Genomic DNA, 23797 nt, shown 5'->3' on the forward strand with positions numbered 1-23797 from the left:
TATATGATTCATATAAATTGCATCAAACTTTCTACTTTGCTCGTGGGCGAACATTTGCAGTGACATTTCAAACAACAAAAGACTTACAATACCAAATAAACCACATGTCCCTCACTGTATTGTTTTTGCTCCTTTTACACTTCACTCCTCACGCCAGTTTAGAAACTTCATCTACCTTTCTGGAAATGTGGAAAACAACTGAGGTTTTCAACAAGAAATCAACCAGACAGTTTCCTACTGTGAAAACTAAACAACCAACATGGTGTTAAGATACAATGTGACTGACAACAGCAAGATTAGAGTTAGAGTGTAAATGGCCACATGGACATGCTGCCTTTTCTTTAACTGATGAAGGATAAATCATGGAGTCAGCATCAAACTTGGAGATGAAAATCACCTGCCTGCATCAAACAAACTGCAGTCCATGACCTTAGGATTTGAACAACAAATAAAACAAACATGTTGTTCACATACACTGACTAAGAACAGCACATTTAGAATCAGGGTGTAAAGGGCTACATTGTTATACTGTGAACGTGGAGTCACTAATAGCAGGCGTTTTACTCGAGAGGAGCAGCAGAGATGCACAGGTTGTTTAAGGCACAGGCAACTTGCACAATCTTATCAAAAGTGGAGAGGTTGGATGTTCGCTCCGAGGCAGACGTAAACGGGCTCTCGATGGGTCCTGTGAGCATTGCGTACCTCTGCTTCACCATGGAGATCACCCGCTCCACGTGCCTCTGCACAATCACTGTCTCAGCGGAAGAGTCAATCAGCGAGGAATTCTCAGACGCCGCTTCTTGGCAACTGCCAGCGATTCTGAAAAGAGCACCACGGGCGGCCACAGATTCGCGGATGTCAAGGTTGCGGTTCGCCAGCACAACATCTCCTGGTAGAAGCTTGCACATGAACCCACAGCCCTCAGCCAGGCTCTTGTCGCTAACATTTCCCAAAACACCTCTGGAGACAAAGGTGACCACACCCTGCGGAGCGACACCAATGAGATACTTGAGGACGTTGTGAGTGGTTCCTGGATGAAAGCTCTGCTGAAGCTGGTTGTTTCTGGACAGCGGCTCTTCAAAAGGCACAGAGAAACAGTCTATGATGACCACACAGTCAGGGTGAGAGTTGCAAAGAGCCGCCGGCAAGTTTTTCCGGAGCTCTGCTCTTGACGGCCAGAAGACGGCGGTGGGAACCAAAGTGGAAGACATGATGTTGACCATTCGGTGCACTGTTTTTGTCACTGTCCCGACTTTTACCCCAAAGCGATATGCCAGGTCTTGGTTGCGAAGGTCGAGCCGGAGACGCATTAAAGTCAACAACAGCTGCTGGAACTTTGAGAGCTTTATGTTCTTCATCCCATCCATGTGAGGCACCAGCAGCCACATGACTGTCTCCAGGACAAAGTAGTTTGGCAGACCGGTGTAAAACTTCACTTTCTCTGCATCGTTTCTTAAAGAGTTTTCAGAGAGTGATATTTTCTCCACAGACTCCCTGAGAGCCTGATTCTCTCTCTTTAAAGCTTTAAGGACATCTTCAAAGTTCACCTGAGGTTCCGACTTGCCAGTAAACTTCCCTTTCTTAATGTCACTCACTGACTCAACATCATCGTCTTCATCAGTGCTGAGGGAAGACGACACGCTCTCCTCCACAGTGGCCTCCTGCTCCCTCTCCTCTCGTCTGCCCTGCCCCTGCAGGAACAGCAGAGCGTTGGCTGCCTCCACACGAGCCTCCTGCTTGTCTGGGATCTCTGTGGCGCCGGGCTCCTTCATCTCTGGAGATAACGGAGCTGTCGTGAAAACAGATGGAACATAATCCGGTGAACGTGGATTCTTCACCTGTTTACCTGCATGAGAACAGAAGCAAAAATAAACATTAAAGGTGCAGTATTATGCTATTTTTCACCCATCTCCATTTGTTCTAAGAACCCCAAAACAAACATCTTTTGGATTGCAAAAGAAAAAAACTACAGGATTCAGGATTGGCAAATGAAAATTACGTTTTGTTGAGATTTGTCTGCTGTCATTTATAACTGTCATCTGTTATAAAATGTTATAACTGATAACATCATCACTGTAGATCTAGGACTGATGACATCATCACTGAGTCCATCTCCTCAGGAGGTGGGGTGTAGCGTCCGAACAAATCTGACATTGAACCAAGCAGCAGCCATGTTGAAAGTCTCAGCTCTGTCTGTCCCTGAACCGCAGAGATATTTGACACACACACACACACACACACACACACACACACACACACACACACACACACACACACACACACACACACACACACACACAGCTTTATGGATAGATACTGGATTATCTATATACTGAACAAAAATATATTAACTGTCATTAACTGTAATATCAACCTGCCTTCGCTATGTTTGTTTTACCTGTGAGGTAGTTTGAGGGGGAGGAGCTCACGTTCTTATGTAGGGTAGGTGGAGTGAGAATTGTCAGGAGGGGGAGTTTCTGCATTGTGAAGTCACAACGCAGAAAAATCCAACTCATCGTTTGGAGGTTTTTACAAAATGTGGAATAACAAGGGAGGAAACAGAACTTTTTCAACTTCAGCCCTCTGAATGAGGCTAAGGGGATATATATCACTGTAGCAAAACCATTATAAAGTTAATTTTATACACCTTTAAGGTGCAGTATAAGGAACCTGAGTTTTATATCAAATTTCCACAAGAACATCAAGTCTGTATTTAGCATAGCAGTCATTTATTAGGACAATAGCTTCCAAGTAGCTACAGTTTACAAGTCATGGAAGGAAGATGTTATGCACATAATTCTGTCCAATCTGGTAATATCTGCTATTACACAGGATTCTGTGCCCATAACTATTAAGTTTTTCTAAAATAACAATGATACACAAACATCTAGACATAATTCCTTAAATATTACGTAATTAATACGTTTGATTACTTTGCAAAGAGCCAAATGACTACTGTAATTGTAATGTTGACTACTAAAGCTGACAATATACTTATGTATTTGTAAGAAATCCATTGTCTTAACTCACCGTAGACCAGAAAACTGCCAACTATGTCAACTAATATAAAATAATGTATATGAATCCACCGTGTTTGTCTATGAACGACTAAATATCAACACTAATCCACCTGAGATTAAGCGTGTCAACAGCTGCTACACAGCACTGCTATTTCTGCTATCACGCATAAAGTTGTGTACAGATTATTAGTACTTTTAGAATAAGATCAACACATTCATGATGAACTACTACCGAAATATCAATTCTACGGGTTTATCTCTCGATGCTGATACTGAACTCTCTTTAGTCACAGTAGACACTTTGACTTTTATGGGAGTCTATGAGTGTGAACGGATTAACCTGGGATGAAGTGAGTATGATCGGATCCACCTGGGATGAAGTGAGTGATCGGATCCACCTGAGATGAAGTGAGTGCTGCACAGTCGGCTGCCGTCGTTTGGCTCCCAGCCCTCCCGGTTGACGGCTGCCACCCACCGCTGCTTTCGCTCCGGGTCACGGGGGAAGCGATAAAATGATAAACTGGTTCCAGGAGTCCGTCGGTTTCTACAGCCGGACACCACGCAGGTGTGAACCATAGTAAGACACGGAGAAGGGCGGACTCACAGCGTTTGACTCCCAAAATGGCGGCCGACGAGAGGGAGGTGGAAAAAATACAGACGCGTCGACGGTCACGTTAAAAATGAATGACGTCATTACGCAGCTGCGTCAGCAACAGTGGCCAACGCGACTATTTCAATGTTTGTTTTCCATAAAAGCATTATTCTTAAATCACACCCCACATTTTATAGCCTTTTACAACTGAAACTCAGATCTAGTTGGAATAAAAATAGCATGTTATTTTGAATATTTGTAGTTGTGTTAATAAAAAAAAACCTCAAGATCCTGACGGAACATGTAAATAAATCTATTTACCATTTTTAAAAAATGATTATAAATTAAGCACTAACTCTTCAATACATAGTGCATATATCTGTCAGAAATCATGTTTTTCGTATTTAAACTTTTACATAAAAAAATCTAATCCCATTTTATGTAGTAGACTTCATTAACCGCATTTTCCCTTTCAGATATTCATATTTATTTCCCTTCATTACTTAGTTTATCTCATGCTAGTTGGGATGTCCCAATACCAGTTCCCCAGGAGTATGAGTACTGTGACACCTTGTACTGCTACGACTATTTGATGCTTTTCAGAAAAGCTTTTAGTTAACTGGATTTAAAATTTTATTATCCTTTTATGATGCTGCTCCTATGACGTAAATGCACCCATGTTTTATGTTTTTCATTTATGATGTTGCACCTGTTATATTTCTCCACTGTTCTGTACAGTACTTTGTGAATTTATCTGCAAAAAGTGCTTTATAAATAAATTACTAAATATGGCATCTATGATTCTCTAGAAAAACCAAACTACTTTAGTTGATTTATGTTTGTCTTTATTTAGAACATTAAAAATATATATATTCAAAGCTGCTTTAGTTGCTAATCCACAATTAAATTGTATAATTAATAGATACCATAGCTTATAGTCAAAGCTCAAATCTCATCTGTGGTATCAGACAACAGTAGAGAAACGTATACACATTTCTAAATCAGACCATCTGCTTTTATTCATGTCATTTGTGTAATGCATTTTCTTTATATACCAACATTGCTATTGATCTTAAACCATGTGCAGATAACAAATTATACATTGTTTAATTTAAAAATGCAAATTCCTTTCTTTCCTTTAAGTCATACACATACAGACACAAAAAAAACCCCACAAGTGACAGATTATCAGGCATTCCTCATTATAAAATAAACTACCCTTATGTTCCATATTTCCAGAGATGTTAATGTAAACTGGATTTTTACAGCAATTATTTTGAAATAGAAAAGCATCAGTGCCTTTAATGTTCATGGGGTTATTAAATACAGTTGTTCACTTCAACTGAGCCCTTTCTTATTTGCAACATCTGTAAAAAGAGCAAGTCAAAAGACACAAACATGGCTGGAATGCTTCATTGTATTGTACATCTTCTGTCAGTGGTCATAAATAGGTTGGTGACTGTAGTTATTACATATATATAATCATTAGTGTACATACAAAAGAACTAACAAATATGCACAACCTGGTGAATACAGAGGATAGCAAGAACTGTACCATCTATGTGAGGGAGTGATATTTGAGACGGTGCTTAGCCATGTGTGATCAGTTTGACCACAGACATGTTTGTGACTCCGCCCTCATGTTGGAGTCTGTTCAGCTCGGCCAGACAGAGGACGTAAATGGGTGCTTTAGCTCCGACTTTGATTATCCTCTTCAACTCTTCCATCTGAAGTTCTGTCACATTGCCTGCAGAGGAAAAACATGTTTTATTTTTTAAAGTCTTGTCTATTAACTCAGAGTTTGTGAAATAAATGCAGTTAACATCAGGGATATTTAAGTACAATTTCATTTGGGCTACATTTTAAATGATTTGGGAAAAACAATTTCCATTGACATTCAGTTTAATTAAAATGCAAATGCCATTGAAAGTTGTTTAGAAAATAGAATTAAAAAAAGCTTGATAATGGGTATGCAAGCCATAGATATTAATAACCCTTTCTCACTGTACTCGGTTCTCTTCCTCACATTCCAAAGCACCCTGTAGAACACTAATCTGTCACAGAGTCACTCAACAGACCAATAACGCACTCATTTACTTTTACAGGAAATTTCAGCAACTCAAATCAGCCCCGCCCACAGCACGGAGTGAACATGCAAACTCCACACAACAAGGTCTCAGGAAGGTGTTCTGCCTTTTTGCAGTGAGGCAGAAGTGCTAATCACGACTGCCTGAGAATGTGCCTTTATGATCAATACATACGTCAATACAAATAGTTAATTTAATTTTTAACAGAAGATAAAGATGGTGGTTTTACCAAAGAGGGTTTAAGAGGTTTCCCCAAATATTTTCTCCAGTATTAAATGTTTGTGGTAAATGTTTTTTATGCACAAAATTATTGAAAGCTTATTTTGGTCCTTAAAGTAATTTAAACAGTTAAAACTAACAATGAAACATTAATTTACAGTTAAAAAGCCTACTTCTGTATATATTTGACATTTCAGAATGCTCAAAAGATTTGCACACCCATCCATTTTCTGACAAGCTGTCTCCTTTTCAGGAGTGCTAGGGGGGGTATACGATGGACAACACACTGACAGACAACCACTCACTCTCCCATTCATTCCAACAGGCAACCTAGAGACTCCAATCAACCTAACAGTCATTTTCTGGGTGGTGTGAGGAAACCAGAGATGCAAGCATGGGGAGAACATGAAAACTCTACAGAGAAAGGAACCAAGTGTCCACTACAGGACCTTCTTGCTGGGAGGCAGACGTGGTTAGCACGTCTGCATTCCAATGCTAATGTCCGAGCATTGGAATGTTTTCAAAGCAGTTGTCATGAATACATATTTTTAAATAATGAGGTAATGTGATGTATTTTTCTTATTTTGTACAAGGAATGATTGCTGATGTTACATCATTTTCAGTACCATCTTATGTATGAAGAATAATGTTTGTTAATTCCACAACAGAAACGAGATGATCTCTGCAATTACCGGTAGGTGTGAGGGAAAAAATCATCAGTATCAACATTGGTTATCGGCCAAAAGAGCAGTAAAATATCAGCATATTGGCCAAAAATCCAATATTGTGTATCTCTAACTGGCATAGCAGAGTTCATTCCTGTACACAACAGTAGCTCACATAATACCAACAGCACACACTATTCCTTCGTAGTACTGTCCTCCCTAACCCCTTTCCCTTCGTATTTCCCCCTCACTCAGGAGTAATACTGCCTTCTCTATTTAAACATTTCCCCCTAATGAAGTCTAGCTTAGCCTTACTTGGGGAAGGCTGGTGGCAGTCACAGCTGTGCAAATTAATGAAGGTATTATTTCATTTTTTTGCATTAATAAAAGATGCATAGTTGTCAGGAAAGATTGCCCTACATGTGGTGTTCCTATGATGACAAATGTAGACATTGGGGGTGGGTGTGGGGGACATGAGTTGAGCCACTCACTGGTTAGAGTTGTGACATACAACACGAGCAGTTAGGTTTACAGGATTTGCTCAACATCCCACAGTGATGGCCCAGGTTGGATTCAAACTACTGACCCTGAGATTACAAGCCCACTTCCTAAACCATTATACCACTACTGCCCTTCAGAAGGCACACTTTAATACTACAAGAATAACCTGACACATTGAATTTAGGTACTACTGGTCTAAGTATATCGAAGCACGTACCGCTATGGCCGTCTGTGAACTTGTTGATGCTGTGGACAGCTTCGTTTAGACTGTGCAAAGTCATCTGCCTTAGGTGGTTTGGTAAACTCTGAAATTCACTTTCTGACACAATGAGCAGGTGCGGAACTCTGTTAAAAGGCCAGAAAGGGAGAAACGCATTAGGATTGGTTTAACAAACTGAAACACATTAAATATTATTGATATATATATATCAACACCAGAAAACCACCACAATTTACCCGGGTGCAGTTTCCTCTGTGAAGTTTGGTTTATCTGCTGTAGTGGACATCGCCCTCTTCAGGTGAGTCTGTGGTACAAGCTAGAAAATATAAAAAGACATTTTAACCATTTCAGTTAAAATTTGAACAATATATTTTCTATGAGTTTCTTTTAAAGGTGCAGTCTGCAACTCTTATAAAAGTGACTTTTTGTCATATTTGCTAAAGCTGTCAGTATGTAAGGACAGCTTTACATGAAACCAGTAGTTTGTGTGAAAAGAAAAACAGGCTTATTGAGTCCCTCCTGCTGCTTCTGCTGGCTTTGGCAGATTGCCAGAATGCACCGCGAATTAGCAAAAAGAACCAATCAGAGCCAGGATTGTGTTTGATGGGCTGACTGACAGCTGTTGCTCACAGTCCCCGCCCCCTTCCCTGGGCTGAAGCGCTGTCTTTTTTTACAGTGTATGGTCTGGAGGAGTAGAAGATGGAATTGGCAACTTTTCCGCTTGAAAGGTAACTACTGCTGCTTGATTTACATTATGTTTGATTTGTAATTGTTACACTAGAACTCTGTGGTTCACGTGTTGTTCATGTGTGCAAGAGCCTCCGTGTGTGCTGCTGCTGCTGAGGTTTGTGCACATAGAGAGAGAAAGAAGCGCTGCAGTAATATGCTTTTAACAGCGCATGTTATATTACTGGGATGTTGCTGTCGGACTAACGTTAGCCTGTTAGCTCCTATGAGAGAGGGACTTTGGAAAGTTTGGAAGCAGGGCAAGAGAGCAGCGGGGAGGGAGGGGGAAAGAAGGATCTGAGAGTCGCAGACTGCACCTTTAAAGGTGCCTCAGAGGAGCTAAATTGGACAACTGCTCGGATAGTGTTGTCTGAATTGCTTCACCTTTAAAGCTACAGTGCTCGACTTTCAGATTCCTCTCTCCTCCTCCCTCCCCGCTGCTCTCTTGCCCTGCCTCCAAACTTTTTAAAGTCAGTTATTTATTAACCATAACTTTATGTAACTCATAAGATGAATGAAACAAGATTCAGCAACAGTAAAAACACTTTTTTTTTAGAAAATAATTTCATTTTAAGTGAGGAAAGAAATGAATTACATACAATAACACTAATAGTGATCCACATGCACTAATATATTCCATAAAATATCAGCTCATGAACTCTGAGTCAGCAGCAATTGTACCTTTTTTTAATGTGTCTATTGTTGATGTATTCAGATTTATTTGTGTTTGCAAAGAACCTGCTTACGTTAAGTTGGGAATTGTTTTATTTATTTATAGTTTTGTATTTATTGTGATGTTGATCGTTATCGTGATAATACCAGAAATTATCGGGATTTTTTTTTTAGTCCATATCGCCCATCTCTAATGAACAGTGACACTATTTTAGTGCAACAGTTCTGTAAATGTTAACATACCAATGTAAACGAATAAGTATCTCCAATAGTGCTTTCTGTAAACAAAAAATAGGGTCTTTCTTACAGTGACATCATGATAGTGCAATATTCCTTCAACAAACAGTGACAAAATTTCTGTGAAGTCATACCTGCACATTTCAGTGAAAAAGCAGAAAAGCTTTTGAAAAAAAAAAAAAAAAAAAAAAAAAAAATCGAGACTGAGCGGGAGCATATCGATAATCGATCGTGCGGAAAAATATCGTGATATATCGCCGTATCGAGATATTGTCACTCTTATTAGAATGTGTATACAATCAATTTACAATCAGAAACTTTATGCATTGCAACCTGGCTTAACACATGATTTATTAATCCTAAGGTTGAAAACAGACAGCAGGCACGCATTGCATGCTTAAACAACCCTCATAGTGTGCACATTAAAGCTTCAATGTGAACTACAGTGACTGGATTTACTTGTTTGGTGGAATTGAGACGTACAAAGTGCTGTACTTGGGTGTCCTTGACTCACTAAGGTCAAACAAAGTCTTTACCGGCTTTGCTTAACTGAGCAGAGGTGAGAACTACTTTTTTTGTGTGGAGAAACATACCTTACAGATGTCCATCGTGACAGCGCTTAAGTCAGGCATCTCTGGTGTGCTGGGCTCCCAGTAAGTGTTCCTGATGCGTGGAGTTCCCAAACCAAACTCCTTGGTTGGTCCATCCAACTCCAGACTGCAGGCTGGAGCACAACTTCCCTTCTCGTGCTTGTTGATCCACTGGGCTTTAGTATTTGTCTGGAGGAAAATGGAACATAATATAGAAGCTACACCTACTACACAGATCTAGGGCATTGTATTATCCCTAATAGCAGGTAATGAATGGAAATTACAAAATTATATTATTTTTGAAAATTAATTTTTAACGTGCTTTCAGCTATTGGTAAAATATTAGAAGTTTATTAGCCAATGATGGCATTCATTTAAGGAAAGAAGATTAAAAGGGAACAAAACGAAAATGGCTAAACTTAAGCAAAAATGACAGAAACGAGTATATTGTGAAACGGAGTTGGGGGAATTTTGAAATGGAAACTCAGAGGCTGTACAGGTCTGAATGATGAGTTCCAGTATGCAAAGGCTAGTCCTAAACTGTAGGGTGCACTGCTGTTAAATCACGTCATCCTTCTCCACATCAAATATTTCAGGCATGTGACAGCATTATTCAGTCTACAAAATGCTTTTCAAAATATGTGTAAAACTTGACTCCGCCTCAATCACTCAAAACCGCCACAACAAGCACTATATTATGGAATCAGAACAGTATCATAATGAATGAACTCTTGCAGGTTTTTAACAAATGCACATTCTTTGTTTCACAGTTGTATTTCAGATTCACAAATTCCCACCATCTGTTTCCCAAATACACACACTCTGGTTCACAAATATATATTTGTTTTGCAGTTGTATTTCAAATTCACAAATGCACACGATCTGTTTCGCAAATATATATTTTATGCAAACTTGTAACATAAATTCTGAAATGCACACGCTCTACTTCACAAATATTATTTTGAGGCACACTTGTAATATGAATCCACAGATAATGCAAAATGCTGAATGTGCGTTTACAAACTGCTTCTGTGCTGTGAAACCTCTGTGTATTTGTGAGAGAAATGTGTGCGGTGAATTTTGAGACTGCCCTGAAGTCGCGGGTCAACGAATGTCACCATTGGCTGATAAAACTGATTGACAGATTCATCAGCCAATCAGGTGTGTTTGCTTTCAGCCAATCATATGGCTTCTTACATTTTCTCCACACTCTTGTTTGAACACTGCTATGCGCACATATCAGTAGCTCTGCAATTGGTTTAAAAGTGTGGATCTTTTATTTTAATGCTAAGTGTAGCCCTATAGTGTTTGATTAAAGGTTTTTTTTTTTAATTAAAATAGATAACTAATGGTCCAGTATTGGTTGCGCTGCCTTCTCTCGTTAAGCGCACGCACACACACGTAAAGGCTGAGAACAAATCACTGCACAACTCCACAAACAGGCCAAGTCTTACACTCAGCAGAGAACTCCCCAAAGCAGACTCCAGGAATGGCATGGCTGGTATCTGCCCGTCCTCTGCTTCAATGACGGAAAAATCCGGCACATCGCACTTCCAGGTGTGTTTGGAGCCATGGCTGTCCTGGTCAAACTTCTCACCTTCAGGTTTAAGATGCAGAGCACTCTGCAGATCCCACAAGAACACATAGAAAATCTGAGACCTGAGGTGCTTCTTCAGAGATTAGAGCCCTTATGTCATCAAAAGAAACTCCCACAATTACCTTCTCATTGCCAACCAGCCGGTTCATGTACGGCGCTTGAAACACTGGGACTTTGGGAGTGGCAGGTATGTTGTCATAGCAACAGGGAGATTGTACTCCCTCTGAGTTTTGTTCTAGTGAAGGACAATGAACTGTGTTTTTTTTAATTTTCAAACCCGGGGTGCAAAAAACGGGCGGGTCGGGGGAATCCAATTCATCAGCTGCAGAGAAACACATGATAGAAAATCAACGTGTGTAAACAGGGGTCACTTCACATATGGAGGCATTTAGACATCAGCAGTGTGTAAATGAGTGCTGAAAGCATAATTCTTTATTGCTCTTTTCAAATATTAGGTTATTAAATATTTGGTGATAAAATGTCCGAGTTCAGTGTTATTCAAACACGAGTTGCACTGCAGTCTCTGTGGGGGCGGGGCTTCATTGAATTTACATAGGCCAAAGATCCTTCATTCACATATGAAACAATTCAGCTCACTCACACCTATTGTTGTGCGGTGAGTGTTGGTCGGAGGTAGAGATGTAACGATTAATCGCAAGGCAGTTAAAAATCGATTAATAGGTATCACGGTTGATATCGATTTTCTGAAAATTGAATCGCAGTACTTTTTTTAATCCACAAGTGTAGGCGGCGGGCGGAGTCTGCTAATACTTTCTTTCTGGCCGCCTTCTACTCTTAAATATGTTAATAAATGATTCCTTACCCCTTTAGCACCGAAAGAATATCTGTAATATTACTTGAATATCTGTAAAAGTCACGTTTTTCTATTAGCTCTGTCTGCTAGCATAGCTTCTCTTCTTCACTGCAAGATACTGTATCTGCATGCCAACCGACCACTGGGTTACCAGCGCCCTCTGCTGGTCCAAACAAATATGACGTACATCAGTGCAATCACGGTTTTTTTTTTTTTTAAGTCCAATTGTTAAGGCACAAAATACATTTTCAGTTGCACTTTTAAAAGAAAAAGAACTATTATGCAGTTTTGCATTGTGTATTATAGAACCAGAATTTAAATTAATAGGCTTCATTTTCATTTGTATTATTCCTTTATTTCATTCAAGATTTATTTTTAGTTAAATTGCATTGTTTTGAATAGTTTATCAAGGAATTCTTTTGACAATGAAAAATAAAAGGAAAATAGTACAGTATTTTCTAGTTTCCCCCCCCCCAAAAAAAAATTTGTCTACAGTCCCATTTTGTAAAATAAATCGTGAGAGAATCGTATCGTGAACCCAGTATTGTGAATCGAATCGTATCGGGAGTTGAGTGAATCGTTACATCCCTAGTCGGAGGGGCCGATGGCGCACTATGGCAGCCTCGCTTCCGTCAGTCTGCCCCAGGGCAGCTGTGGCAACAATAGCAGCTTACCACCACTAAGTGTGGCGTGAAAGAATAATGTCTTCATTCTGTAAAGTGCTTTGAGTGTCTATGATAAAGCACTATATAAAATCCAATACATTATTATTATAACTAAAGAAACAAAAATAATGTTTTTTCAGTATATGGCAATTCGTTTTTTCTCCAAGCACGACTCTGCATTAACTATGTTTTCAAATGATTTAGAGCAGGTGTCCCCAACCCCCAGGCCATGGACTGATACTGGTCCATGGACCATTTGCTAGTGTGTTTTATTCTGCAAAATTCCTAGGTCCATTTTAACATTCATCACTCCTGCACTTGATTGATCTGTGCCTCTACCACAGACACACAGCTAGCCAACCACTATGCATCCTTCAAACACACTGACAGACCCAGAGTAGTCGGGCATCACAAACTACCATGTTTAATTACAACTCACTTATGATTATGGTGACGGGCATTTTTTTCAATTACAATTAAAATTACAATTATTTTTTCTCCCGTCAAAGTAAAAGATCAAATTCATATAATCACAATTACTGAGCCTTTAATAAATAAGCTCATAAAACATAACCTTCCCCTTGTGTTAGCTTTCTGTTGTCATCTCTTATGATAACGGGTCAGTTTGACCCATGTCTTAAATCAGCTGTAAAATACACTAAAAAATATTATCCATCCTTTGTTACCTTGTTAGGATTCCTAATCAATCAAAAAATATTGGTATTAATGTTTTTGGTCTGAGCCTTTTTTCTGTCTGTATACCCCTTGATTTAAATGTTTCTAAAAAAAAAAAAGGTAAAATGATCCTCAAGAGAACTGACATGAAATATTAAATATTGGTTAACTACGTATCTGTAAGCCATAGAACTGTAACATGGCTCCCAAGGTTTGCATTTAAATAAATTGTAAATTACTATTTATTCATAGAATTTCCATGGCAATTACAATTACAAAGTCAATTATCTGAACTCAAATACACAAGTACAGTGCCTGTCGAAAGTATGTATTCATATAATGGGGGCTTAAGTAAAGTTGTCAATTATGGCCAAATTAGTATGTGTTTGAAGGTTGGATGTACAAAGAGGTGTAAATACTCTGTAGTCTGTAGTGTTATAAAGGGTTTATTAGCGGGTGCATAGCGTGTGCGATTTCCCTGGTTTAATTCCATGGGACATGCGCATGATAAATGTGTTTGTTGTTTTTTTTACTCATCTTTATAATTTTTTCATTTGGTGTATTTTTCTGTAATGTTTGCTTTTAGGAGTCATGTGTATTTTTATACCTTTCTGTTGTCTTTTGTGTATTTTTTTGTATAAATATTTAGTTTTGTGTATTTTGAGTCATTTTCATATTTTTGTTGTCTTTTGGTTTTGGGGTGTGTGTGTGGAAATCCATTCTAAATTTATGTGCACCAGTCCATCCATGTGTACCTGCCGCTATTTTCAGTAGTTAGGTGTAGTGGCAGGTGTGACGTAAGTGAAGCTGCAGTAATCAGGTGACCTTCACGATGTAGCACCTTCAGAGCGTAACACTACAATCTTACATACCTGTACAAGTCTGCACGCATGTCACGTAGATAGTGAGGCGCAACTGATCGGCGTGTGTGTGAGAAACTACCTGGGACTCAAATCTTCTCCGTTGGTTCTCTCTCACACCCACGCGCTGCTGAGAAATTAACAGCTTTCAACACAGCAGCCATTGCTGTCAATAACTTCCGGGTGAGGTCTCTCCGGTCTAAACAGCGAACCGTCAAACTCGCATAAAAATAAACGTTTTGAAATGTCAACACCAAATAAGGAAAAGTAAAAATGGATGTTTCCTCAAAAAAGAAGTCCACAGGAGCTCTGACACGCACCGGAAGCGAGCTGTGTAGTGAAATAGATATCGATGGTACGCTAGCGGCTGAATAGGTTTCATTTCTGGGCCGTTCAGAAGTGCAATAAAATAAAAATAAACATTTGGAAATGACCAAATTACTCCAAAATAACGGATGCACACACTCGGGGTATTTGGAAGCCGTTGACTAAGTTTCAGGTCGAACTCATACTGCGTCGGGGAGATATTTGCTCCACACACACAGACTGTTTTTGCTTTTATAGATAGACTAGTACAGTGCCCATTGGAAGTATGCATTTATGTGGGAGCATAAGTAGAGTTGTCAATTATGGCCAAATGAGTATGTGTTTGAAGGTTGGATGTAAAAGAGGTGTACATACTCTGTAGTGTTATAAAGGGGTGCAATTTTCCTGGTTTAATTCTATGGGACATGTGCATGATAAATGTGTTTGTGGTTGGGTTTTTTTTACTCACTTTTATATTTTTTTGTTTGGTGTATTTTTCTGTAATGTGTTGTTTTTTTTCATTTAAATGTTTTTTTTTGGTTATTTGGAGTCATGAGTGTTTTTGTATCTTTCTGTTGTGTTTTTGTGCATTTTTTTTAATAATTATTGTTTTTGTTGACATTGTAGTGTGATTCTGGAGTCATTTTGTGTATTTTTTGTATAAATATTTAGTTTTGTGTATTTTGAGCCATTTTCCTATTTTGTTGTATTTTTCTGTAATGTATGTAGTTTGGAGTCATCATTATGTGTATTTTTTTTTTCTTCTTTCAGTTGTCTTTTTGTGCATTTTTGTATAATTGTTTTGTAGTGTGATTCTGGAGTCATTTTGTGTACTTTTTGTATATATATTGTTTAGTTTTTTGTTTTATTTTACTCATTTAGTATATTTTTATTATAAATAAATACCGTGTATGTTCCCGTGAAATGTTTGAGACGCTGATAACAAAACTGCATAGGCATTGTAGCGCCAATCAGAAAAACAACAAAACTGCGCAAAAAAAAATCTAAAGCTCCAAACTACATGAGTGAGTAAGTAAATTAAAGTATTATCTACAATTCGGCTGTCTTTTTTTAAAAACAAAAATCATTGTTTACCTTTGAGCCGAGTAGTCAGAGCTTAACTTCAATGCGCGGCACCACCGAGAATAGGCAGTTTTCCAGATGGAGTACTGAACGGGTTGAGTTCAATACCGACTATAGTGAAACAGCGCGTTAGTGAGCAATTACACGAACAGTTATATGGTTTAAACAATGGGAAACTTGTCGGTAAAAGACTCATCAGTGGCTGACGATTTCAAATGACTTATTCATAGCTCCCGTTTTTGAGACGCGACGACAGCATGGCAGGCACAGAGATGGAGATGGAAATTTTTATTTTTAGAGGAAGTGGACTCCGTGACCCGCGACTTAAAGGAAGTTTGGGATCACAGGGATAATTTTAAATAACCGTGAAATATTAACTTAAATAACTTTTATCAGTACAAAAACGTTTTTAATATAATTATATTTTTTTTTTAACCCAAACAAACTGCGACACAGTGACGTCATGAACCTGGAACAAAAAGTAGCAATACCGCGCTCATTATTGAGACAGCTGTAATCTTAAAATTAGCGTTTTGAGAGTTTTGCTTCACCAAATTACTCCAAAATAACAGGTGCACACACTTTGGTATTTGGAACCCGTTGACCAAGTTTCAGGTCAAACTCAACCGGGGAGATATTCGCTCCACACACACACCTTTTTTGATTTTATAGATAGATTTCAATTACGATAACAACTGCAAGAGGTTTTTTCAATCACAATTACGTCAATCAATTACATGATTGCAGCTATAATAGACCCCAACCCTGCAAACCACACATCCACAGACACTGAAGTGCCTCATGTACGTCGACAGCTGCAGGTTGTTTACATTAAACCATCAGGAAAGTTTCAGAGATGCTCCTCTTCACCATTGTGCTGAACATTCTGCTTTAATGCTCTGTAACTAGTACAAAGAGAGTTATTTGAAAGCCTAAAAGGAAGCCCCTATGCCAGTAAGCCGAGCCTGGATCAGATATCTTACCTTTTGTCTGCAAACTCTTGATCGCTGGAGGTTCAGGTGTGTCTTCAGACAGTCTGTAAATTCAGAGAACATTCATCATAGTATCTACAATTAGAAGTGAGTTAAGATGCAGTTTACAGCCATTTCACCTGGACGTAGTGAGACTTAAGAAAGATCCTAAAGTTTAGGAGTCCTCAGCCCAAATTACAAAGACAGCTCAACTGAAAGACTATTTCATGTAGCATTTACTGGTATAAATGAGAGGCTGCATATTTATTAAAAGCCACTTAAACACATGCTTGTGGAGGTCGACATGTTTGACCATCTATGACGTCGCCGTTACTGCAGAAGTTTGCCATTCACGTAACTCCAGACTGGTTTTATGCTGATTGGCTGAAAGCTTTAAATTGGCAATGCCCACATATTGAGAAATATTACATGCGTTTCAAGGCTACAAATTGATATAAATGACTCCAAAGTAATTTCTGACACATTAAGAAAAAGGTTTTAATTATTTATTATTTAGATCAACCATCTAAAGTGCATTAATGTTGCATGTCGCTTTCGATGGCGTTAAAATAAATTAAATCTTTTTTTTTTAAAACAATACAAAGAAATCTTTCTCATTGAAATATGAATCTCTCACTTGATTTTTGGCTGCAATGGAATTATAATCTATTCTTTTGTTTGAGTATTCTATTTTCTATACTAAGAGGGATGTAAAGGCAGGGTTTGAATCTAGCAGACAGTGATGTCAGTGATGAACATCCGCAATGACGCAGCCCATTTACCTACAGTAGGTCTCTCCTAGAGCAAACTTATATCATGGCGGAGTCAGCAAAAAAAAAGGACCTTTGTCCGAGGAACGGAGGAACTCCATGCAGTGACAGCTCAGCAGCAGTACACACTGTCGTCACGGTGTGTGATTGCACAACAGGCACGCACACACGCAACCCAGCGCTCCATCAGGCAGCACACACACAAAAATCCATCTATCCATCCATCTTCAGAGCCACTTTGTCGGCACGCAAACAAACACATCACACACGCATGTCCAAACTCCCTTCCTTATTACTCCCACATCATTCATTTATTTTACTTGTCCCTCTTCCTCATACTGTTCACATGGGACTATATGTGTGAAAGCACCCTTAGTGTAACTGTTGTATTAGGATTTTTCAGTGATCGGTTGCTACCGTCTTGGGAGAGCAAAGGTGCACATGTAGTTGTGGGTGGGGCAGGCGGCGGTCGGGGTGCGGAGTGTTTACGACAGTGACATAACCACAAGGAACCTTTAGGGATAGCGCTAAGCTCAAGTTACTTAGTTCTGCTTTAATTATGATCTATGTTAAAATTGATTGACCTTTTCAAAATTATATATTTTCTAAATCTAAAGTACAATAAGTATAAAGTAACTACATTTGAGATGAATTACGCTAGTTTACCAAAGGTTATGTAAAAAAGTTTTGAAAAGTAGTTTAGATCTGTTTTTTTGGTTACTGAAAGAAGTTTAAAAGATAATTTATAAGAGTTAGCATCAGTAATTTCATATTATCGTTGCATCCTTACATTGTGTGCAGGCTTCATACAGCAAAGATTTGTTAACTTCTACCATTTTTTTACCTTATTTTTTTCTGGAACAGATTCATTGTGAAGTCATTGTTCAGACACACTGTGCGCTCTGAGATACCAAAGTCGTGCATCTGTGGTGTCTGCAGCTCTTCGTCGTCCATTCGCAGAGCACATTTCGGAGTTATAATCATGGGCAGAGCAGGTGTTTGGAACGACGGCTGCAAGAGGATCAGCTCAGGCATCGGCGGGGCTTCGACACACCAATCCATTCCAGCGAACGCTCTCTTCATCCTAAGCTCAGACAAGCCAAAGTCAGACAGTTGTGGAGTACGCATCACATCATTGCCTGGCGGCTGTTCTTTTGGAGATGTGGATGTTCGATTCTCTCCATCGTCCTGATCTTCTTCTTTCTCTCTGTCAACTCTGTTGTTCTCATCCACTCCTTCCTCACATGTTTTGCCTGTGGAGTAAAGCAGAATGTGGTTTACACTTTAGACTATTCAGGGATAGGATGTATTAGAATACAAATACCTTGTTTCTGTTTTTATGCTTTTCAGATATAAAGTTTAAAAATCATATAATTTCATCCAAGCTTTTAGTGTAAGATACACACACATACGTGTGTGGAACAAGTGACTGAGCAAGAAATTCTATGTCTGTTTAAGGTGTTTGCAATGCTAAATGAACATACCGGTTTATTAACAATATTAATATACATGCTAACATGTGTACTTCTACACCTCTGCTTACAGTTACAAACGAGTAACCCAAAGCTGGTACTTACTGGGTTGTTTCTCTGTGTTGCTGGGAGCTTTGTAGCCATATTTTTCCCAGTGAGCTCTGAGCATCTGGATGTTGTGTGTGAACCGTTGCTCCATCACTCCACAGGCATTAATGAAGCTGCCCACCTCTCTTTCTTGAGTTTTCTGCTGAGCCAACTCATTCTGAACCTGCCTCTGCATTAGAACAGACAAAAGCCCTTATGTACACATCACTTTAAATGGCACTTATATTTTGTATGCTAACAATTAGCAAGCTTTACCCCTGCGTAGATATGCCTGTTGATGGAATTACCAAATTATTTAGCACTTTTGTTATCTCTTTAGTGATTTGCAATTAGTTATATACAGTATGTTAATGTGGTTGATTTGGTGGGAGAGCAAGTATGTGGGTGAATTGAACTACTACTTTTTTAAAATGTATTTTCCCCTTGTCTATTATTCCTAACCCTCTGTGTACATTTGCAAGTTTAAAAAAAAAAAAAAAAAAAAGGAATTTAAAGGCGAGTCTTAGAAATGAGTGTAGGACTTAATTTTCAGTGTACAGGTGCTGGTCATATAATTAGAATATTAGTGGTGTTGAAAAAAATCGATTCGGCAATATATCGCGATATTACATCACGCAATTCTTGAGACATTGTAACTGCACAAAGTGCGCTGAAACCTGGACATGTTGAGAAGCTTGTGTTTGTTGAATAAAATCGAAAAAGAAAGTACTAACTTTCTGTATTTATTTGTTGTTCTTGGCATATACAGTACCTCAGTTAAGCTGCACTAAACATGTTGCACTAAAGTCAAAGTTGGTTTAAAAGCCACAGGCAGATTGTATATTATTTTATTTAAAGTTGTTGGCACATGTAAAATATATTTCATACATAATATTCTCATGAAGGTGTACATATTTACAGATTAGTTGTTTTTTTTTTTAAAGATTTTTTTGGCTCTAGTGGCCTTTATATGACAGTTGCTTGACAGGAAAGGGATCAGAGAGAGCAGGGAATGACATGCAGCAAAGGGTCCCAGGCCGGGAATCGAACCTGGACCGGCTGCAGGTGAGGAACTACAGCCTCCGTTCGTGGGGCGGGCGCTCAACCCACTGAGCTAAACACCACCCCCCAGATTAGTTGTTTTTGATTTATTTCAGTAATTCCATTCAAAAAGTGAAACTTGTATATTATATTAATTCATTACACACAGACTGATATATTTCAAATGTTTATTTCTTTTCATTTTGATGATTTGATGTCTCTGAGAATTAGAATATTACTTAAGACCGATACAAAAAAATCATTTCTAGAAATGTTGGCCAACTGAAAAGTATGAACATGAAAAGTATGAGCATGTACAGCACTCAATACTTAGTTGGCGCTCCTTTTGCCTGAATGACTGCAGCAATGCGCTGACATGGAGTCGATCAGTCTGTGGCACTGCTCAGGTGTTATGAAAGCAAAAGTTGCTCTGATAGTGGCCTTCAGCTTTTCTGCATTGTTGGGTCTGACATCTTGAATCTTGCTCTTCACAATACCACATAGATTTTCTATGGGGTTAAGGTCAGGCCAGTTTTTCGGCCAATCAAGAACAGGGATACCATGGTCTTTAAACCAGGTACTGGTGGCTTTGGCACTGTGTGCAGGTGCCAAGTCCTGTTGGAAAATGAAATCTGCATCTCCATAAAGTTGGTCAGCAGCAGGAAGCATAAAGTGCTCTAAAACTTCTTGGTAGACGGCTGTGTTGACCAAGGAAACACAGTGGACCAACACCAGCACATGACATGAAACCCCAAACCATCACTGACTGTGGAAACTTTACACTTGACCTCAAGCAACATGGATTCTGTGCCTCTCCTCTCTTTCTCCAGACTCTGAGACGTTGATTTCCAAAGGACGTGCATCCAGATGTCTTCAGTATTGAACCTCTCAACAATATTCTAATTTTCTGAGATACTCAATTTGGGATTGTCCTTAGTTGTCAGTCATAATTATCAACATTAAAAGAAATAAACAATTGAAATATGTCACTGTGTGAAATGAATGTATACATTATACAAGTTTCACTCTTTGAATGGAATTACTGAAATAACTATTTTTTCATGATATTCTAATTATATGACCAGCACCTGTATAAGCATCTTATTCTGAGTGTTTTCTGTATAAACAACAGTTTGAAAATCACAACCAATTTAAAGTAAAAAAGTTATTTGTGTCAATATTGGTAGTCTCTTCACCGTATTGTGGAGGTAAGGGAAACAAAATGAATTCCAAGTACTTGTACAGTAGTCTACTGTATCGCTCTTTGTTACCTTCAGAGTCCCAGCATCACTGTTCATCTCATGGAAGACTTGCATCGCTCTTGCCGTGCTTTCTGAAATCATAAATGGCTCATTGTGAACAGAAAAAAAGACTCAGCTTTCAGGCCATCAAATGTATTTTTTAAAAATGAATAAGAAATAATGAAAAAAGAATAATAATAAAAAAGAATAATTAGAGTCTAGAAAATGATTCATTTGAACATGATTGAAAAAACAAAAGCAAAAAAAGAAAAAAAAAAAAAAAACGAATAGGAAACAATTGAAGAATAAAAAATAATAATTAGAAAGTCTAGAAAAAGATTAAATATAATTTAAAGAAAATTTGCATTTGGCAATTTCCATTCAAACCAACTACCTTGTTTACATGGGATTGAATTGTAGAAAATCCATCAAACTTTAAATCAAAGTTTATCTCCACAAAATACATCATGTAAAATTCACAAATCTATCTGCAGAGCACGTTTTCTCCAAAGAGTTATCAACTCCTATTTACTGTAATAATGATGACATGTAAAGTGGCTATTTTAAGTCTAAATTAGTGATTCTGCAGCTGGAGGAAAAGGCTTCAGACCCATTTATTTTCAATTAGTTTTCATGATGGATTAAATTTTTGGTTGAAGTGATGGCTCTATGTTGCGAGTCATAATAATAAAATGCTTACTTTTAACTTAAATGTGGTTGAATTTGTGTCCAATGACCTTATTTGAGCGTTTTCTCATTTATTAGCATTACACTTAATGTATGTGTCCCGCCGAAGTTGTGTGATTTTTTATAAGACAGAAAACGGTTTGCAAACTAATTCAACAAAACACATTTATTTTATTGGACAAAAAGAGGGTTTCTGTAAGTAACAACAGCGTAGCGGTCATTAGTTAAATCGGTAACCAGTTATACCATGACATCGCTCACTTACTGCAGTCAGCCTCGCTATTGTTGCGGTTTTCAAAGGCTTGCTGAAGCTTTGTGGTTTCAGTCTCCAGTGACACGGCCACTTTCTTCAGCTTTATGAAGAATTGCGATGTCGTATCCATGATGAGACAAACACGAACAACGTATAAAGTACTTTTTACCACGACCGGAATCAAACCATTTGATTTTGGCGGCCTGCAGTGACGCACATTCTTTTTCCGGGTTTTCCAACGAGTTTTTAAAGCGCTACTGCCACCATCTGTCCAGATAGAGCAACACAACTTTAGACCTGTGTGTTTCTCATCTCCTGTTCCTACAGTTAACCATTTATTTGATCCCTTGGATACCAGAGTTGGATTAATTTATCTTAAATAATCTAAAAACAATAATAAAATACTACAGATCTTATTCCAGAGCAATTGTTTCACATGTAATTGTATTGTGAAATTGCTGTAAAGTACATTTCCAGGCAAAAGCTTAACATGATTGGCTAATGATAAGTCTAACTTTTATCAGGAGAAAATTAAAGCCTGTTCTTTTAGAATCATTGATTGATTCTATGCTTACATAGTTTGTAAAACCTAAAAAGGACATTTACATTATGTCTATTGATTGTAATATTTTAGTCAAGGCAACCTGACTAAAACTGACTGGGAGCTCCAGTCCTAGAGTAGTCTGGGTAGGATGTGTACTGTGAAGTAGATTAGCCTACTGTATGGCTTATTAGAATATTAGAGGATGAGATGGGAGACCACTGAGAATTCCAGGTGCCACAGTGGGGGACAGTCGCTCCAGTGGTATCTGTTATTGTGTCCTTGGCAAGTCACTTCACCACATTGCCTAGTATGAATGTAGTGTGAGTGAGTCTTGGTGATGGTCGGCGGGTCTGATGGCGCACTATGGCAGCCTCGCTTCCAATAGTCTGCTCCAGGGCAGCTGTGGCTACAATAGTAGCTTACCACCATTAAGTGTGGAGTGAGAACAATGCCTTAATTCTGTAAAGCGCTTTGAGTGTCTATGATAAAGTACTTTAAAAAATCCAATGCATTATTATTATTATTCGAGGGTCCCTGACTCATGTAGATTGCTGTTAAGGCATCAAGGCAGTGGAAAGATGTGATTATATATGGTTGATCGGTTATGTCTCAACCTCCCCAGTTAAAGAAGAATTGCACCTTCTTTAGGTAATTCAAAGACTCAAGGTTTTTTTATTTGTCATTATGTGTTTAATGAAATAATGTTCCTCAAATTCCCTGTTAAGTCCTTAAAGAATAATGGTGTAAAAGAATAAAACCTTTTTTTTGGAGAAAGCACCAGTAATAATAGAATATATATACACACAAAAACAATAGAACCCCAACAGCAGCGGAATTGCGACCAACAATGTGCACGTGGGATGGAGATGGGTAGCGGGGGAAGTATGGCTACAGAGCTCCACTAGAGTTCAGTAGTCTGACAGTTTGTTGTGAATTGAACTGTGTTTGAGCCTATGATATATATATATATATATATATATATATATATATATATATAGAGTTTAACTTCCCCACCCTTTAAAGTACACTTTCCTCATGGCAAGGTTAAGGCTGCCAAAGCACAACTGCAAAATTTCAGGTGAAAAAGTTTTCTCACTCTCTAAAAAGAGACAGGATCCAGTAGCATTAAGCCCAAAGTCTCTAAACCATCATGACTGATTTCCAAATAAAAGTGGAAAAAAAAAGGTTTTTACAAGTGACTG

At 38.4% G+C, this 23797-nt stretch overlaps 2 protein-coding genes across 5 annotated transcripts; both read right to left on the reverse strand.

Annotated features, from left to right (window-relative positions):
• On the reverse strand, positions 1-3678 carry LOC114454923 (uncharacterized). 4 transcript variants are annotated; one of them, XM_028435854.1, is made up of 2 exons: positions 3419-3678; positions 1-1789 (listed from the first exon to the last, which is right to left on the reverse strand). In XM_028435854.1, the coding sequence occupies exons 1-2, from the start codon at positions 3594-3596 to the stop codon at positions 561-563; spliced, it is 1407 nt and encodes a 468-aa protein (XP_028291655.1). In that variant the 5' UTR covers positions 3597-3678; the 3' UTR covers positions 1-560. The 4 variants fall into 4 exon arrangements, with proteins under 4 accessions (XP_028291655.1, XP_028291658.1, XP_028291657.1 ...); XM_028435857.1 differs by lacking the exon at positions 3419-3678 and adding an exon at positions 2000-2188; XM_028435856.1 differs by lacking the exon at positions 3419-3678 and adding an exon at positions 2000-2188 and having other exon boundaries at positions 1-1846.
• Positions 3679-4842: 1164 nt separating this feature from the next.
• Positions 4843-22254, reverse strand: ska3 (spindle and kinetochore associated complex subunit 3). Its single transcript, XM_028435852.1, has 11 exons — positions 22064-22254; positions 21142-21203; positions 18848-19019; positions 18115-18523; positions 16513-16565; positions 11249-11448; positions 10984-11151; positions 9533-9718; positions 7541-7620; positions 7302-7429; positions 4843-5359 (listed from the first exon to the last, which is right to left on the reverse strand). The coding sequence occupies exons 1-11, from the start codon at positions 22179-22181 to the stop codon at positions 5202-5204; spliced, it is 1734 nt and encodes a 577-aa protein (XP_028291653.1). The 5' UTR covers positions 22182-22254; the 3' UTR covers positions 4843-5201.
• Positions 22255-23797: the final 1543 nt, after the last annotated feature.

This window comes from Gouania willdenowi, chromosome 21 (assembly GCF_900634775.1).
Source record: "Gouania willdenowi chromosome 21, fGouWil2.1, whole genome shotgun sequence".
NCBI lineage: Eukaryota > Metazoa > Chordata > Actinopteri > Blenniiformes > Gobiesocidae > Gouania > Gouania willdenowi.

Bases quoted from the DNA above. Each gene is read 5' to 3' on its own strand.
- ska3 (XM_028435852.1), bottom strand. From the start codon at position 22,181: ATGGATACGACATCGCAATTCTTCATAAAGCTGAAGAAAGTGGCCGTG. The intron at 21,204-22,063 runs GTAAGTGAGCGA...TTATGATTTCAG, and splicing joins CAATAGCGAGGCTGACTGCA to AAAGCACGGCAAGAGCGATG. The intron at 7,430-7,540 runs GTAAATTGTGGT...GCCTTTTAACAG, and splicing joins ACAGAGGAAACTGCACCCGG to AGTTCCGCACCTGCTCATTG.
- LOC114454923 (XM_028435853.1), bottom strand. From the start codon at position 3,596: ATGGTTCACACCTGCGTGGTGTCCGGCTGTAGAAACCGACGGACTCCT. The intron at 1,847-3,418 runs GTGGATCCGATC...GTTCTCATGCAG, and splicing joins CAGCACTCACTTCATCTCAG to GTAAACAGGTGAAGAATCCA.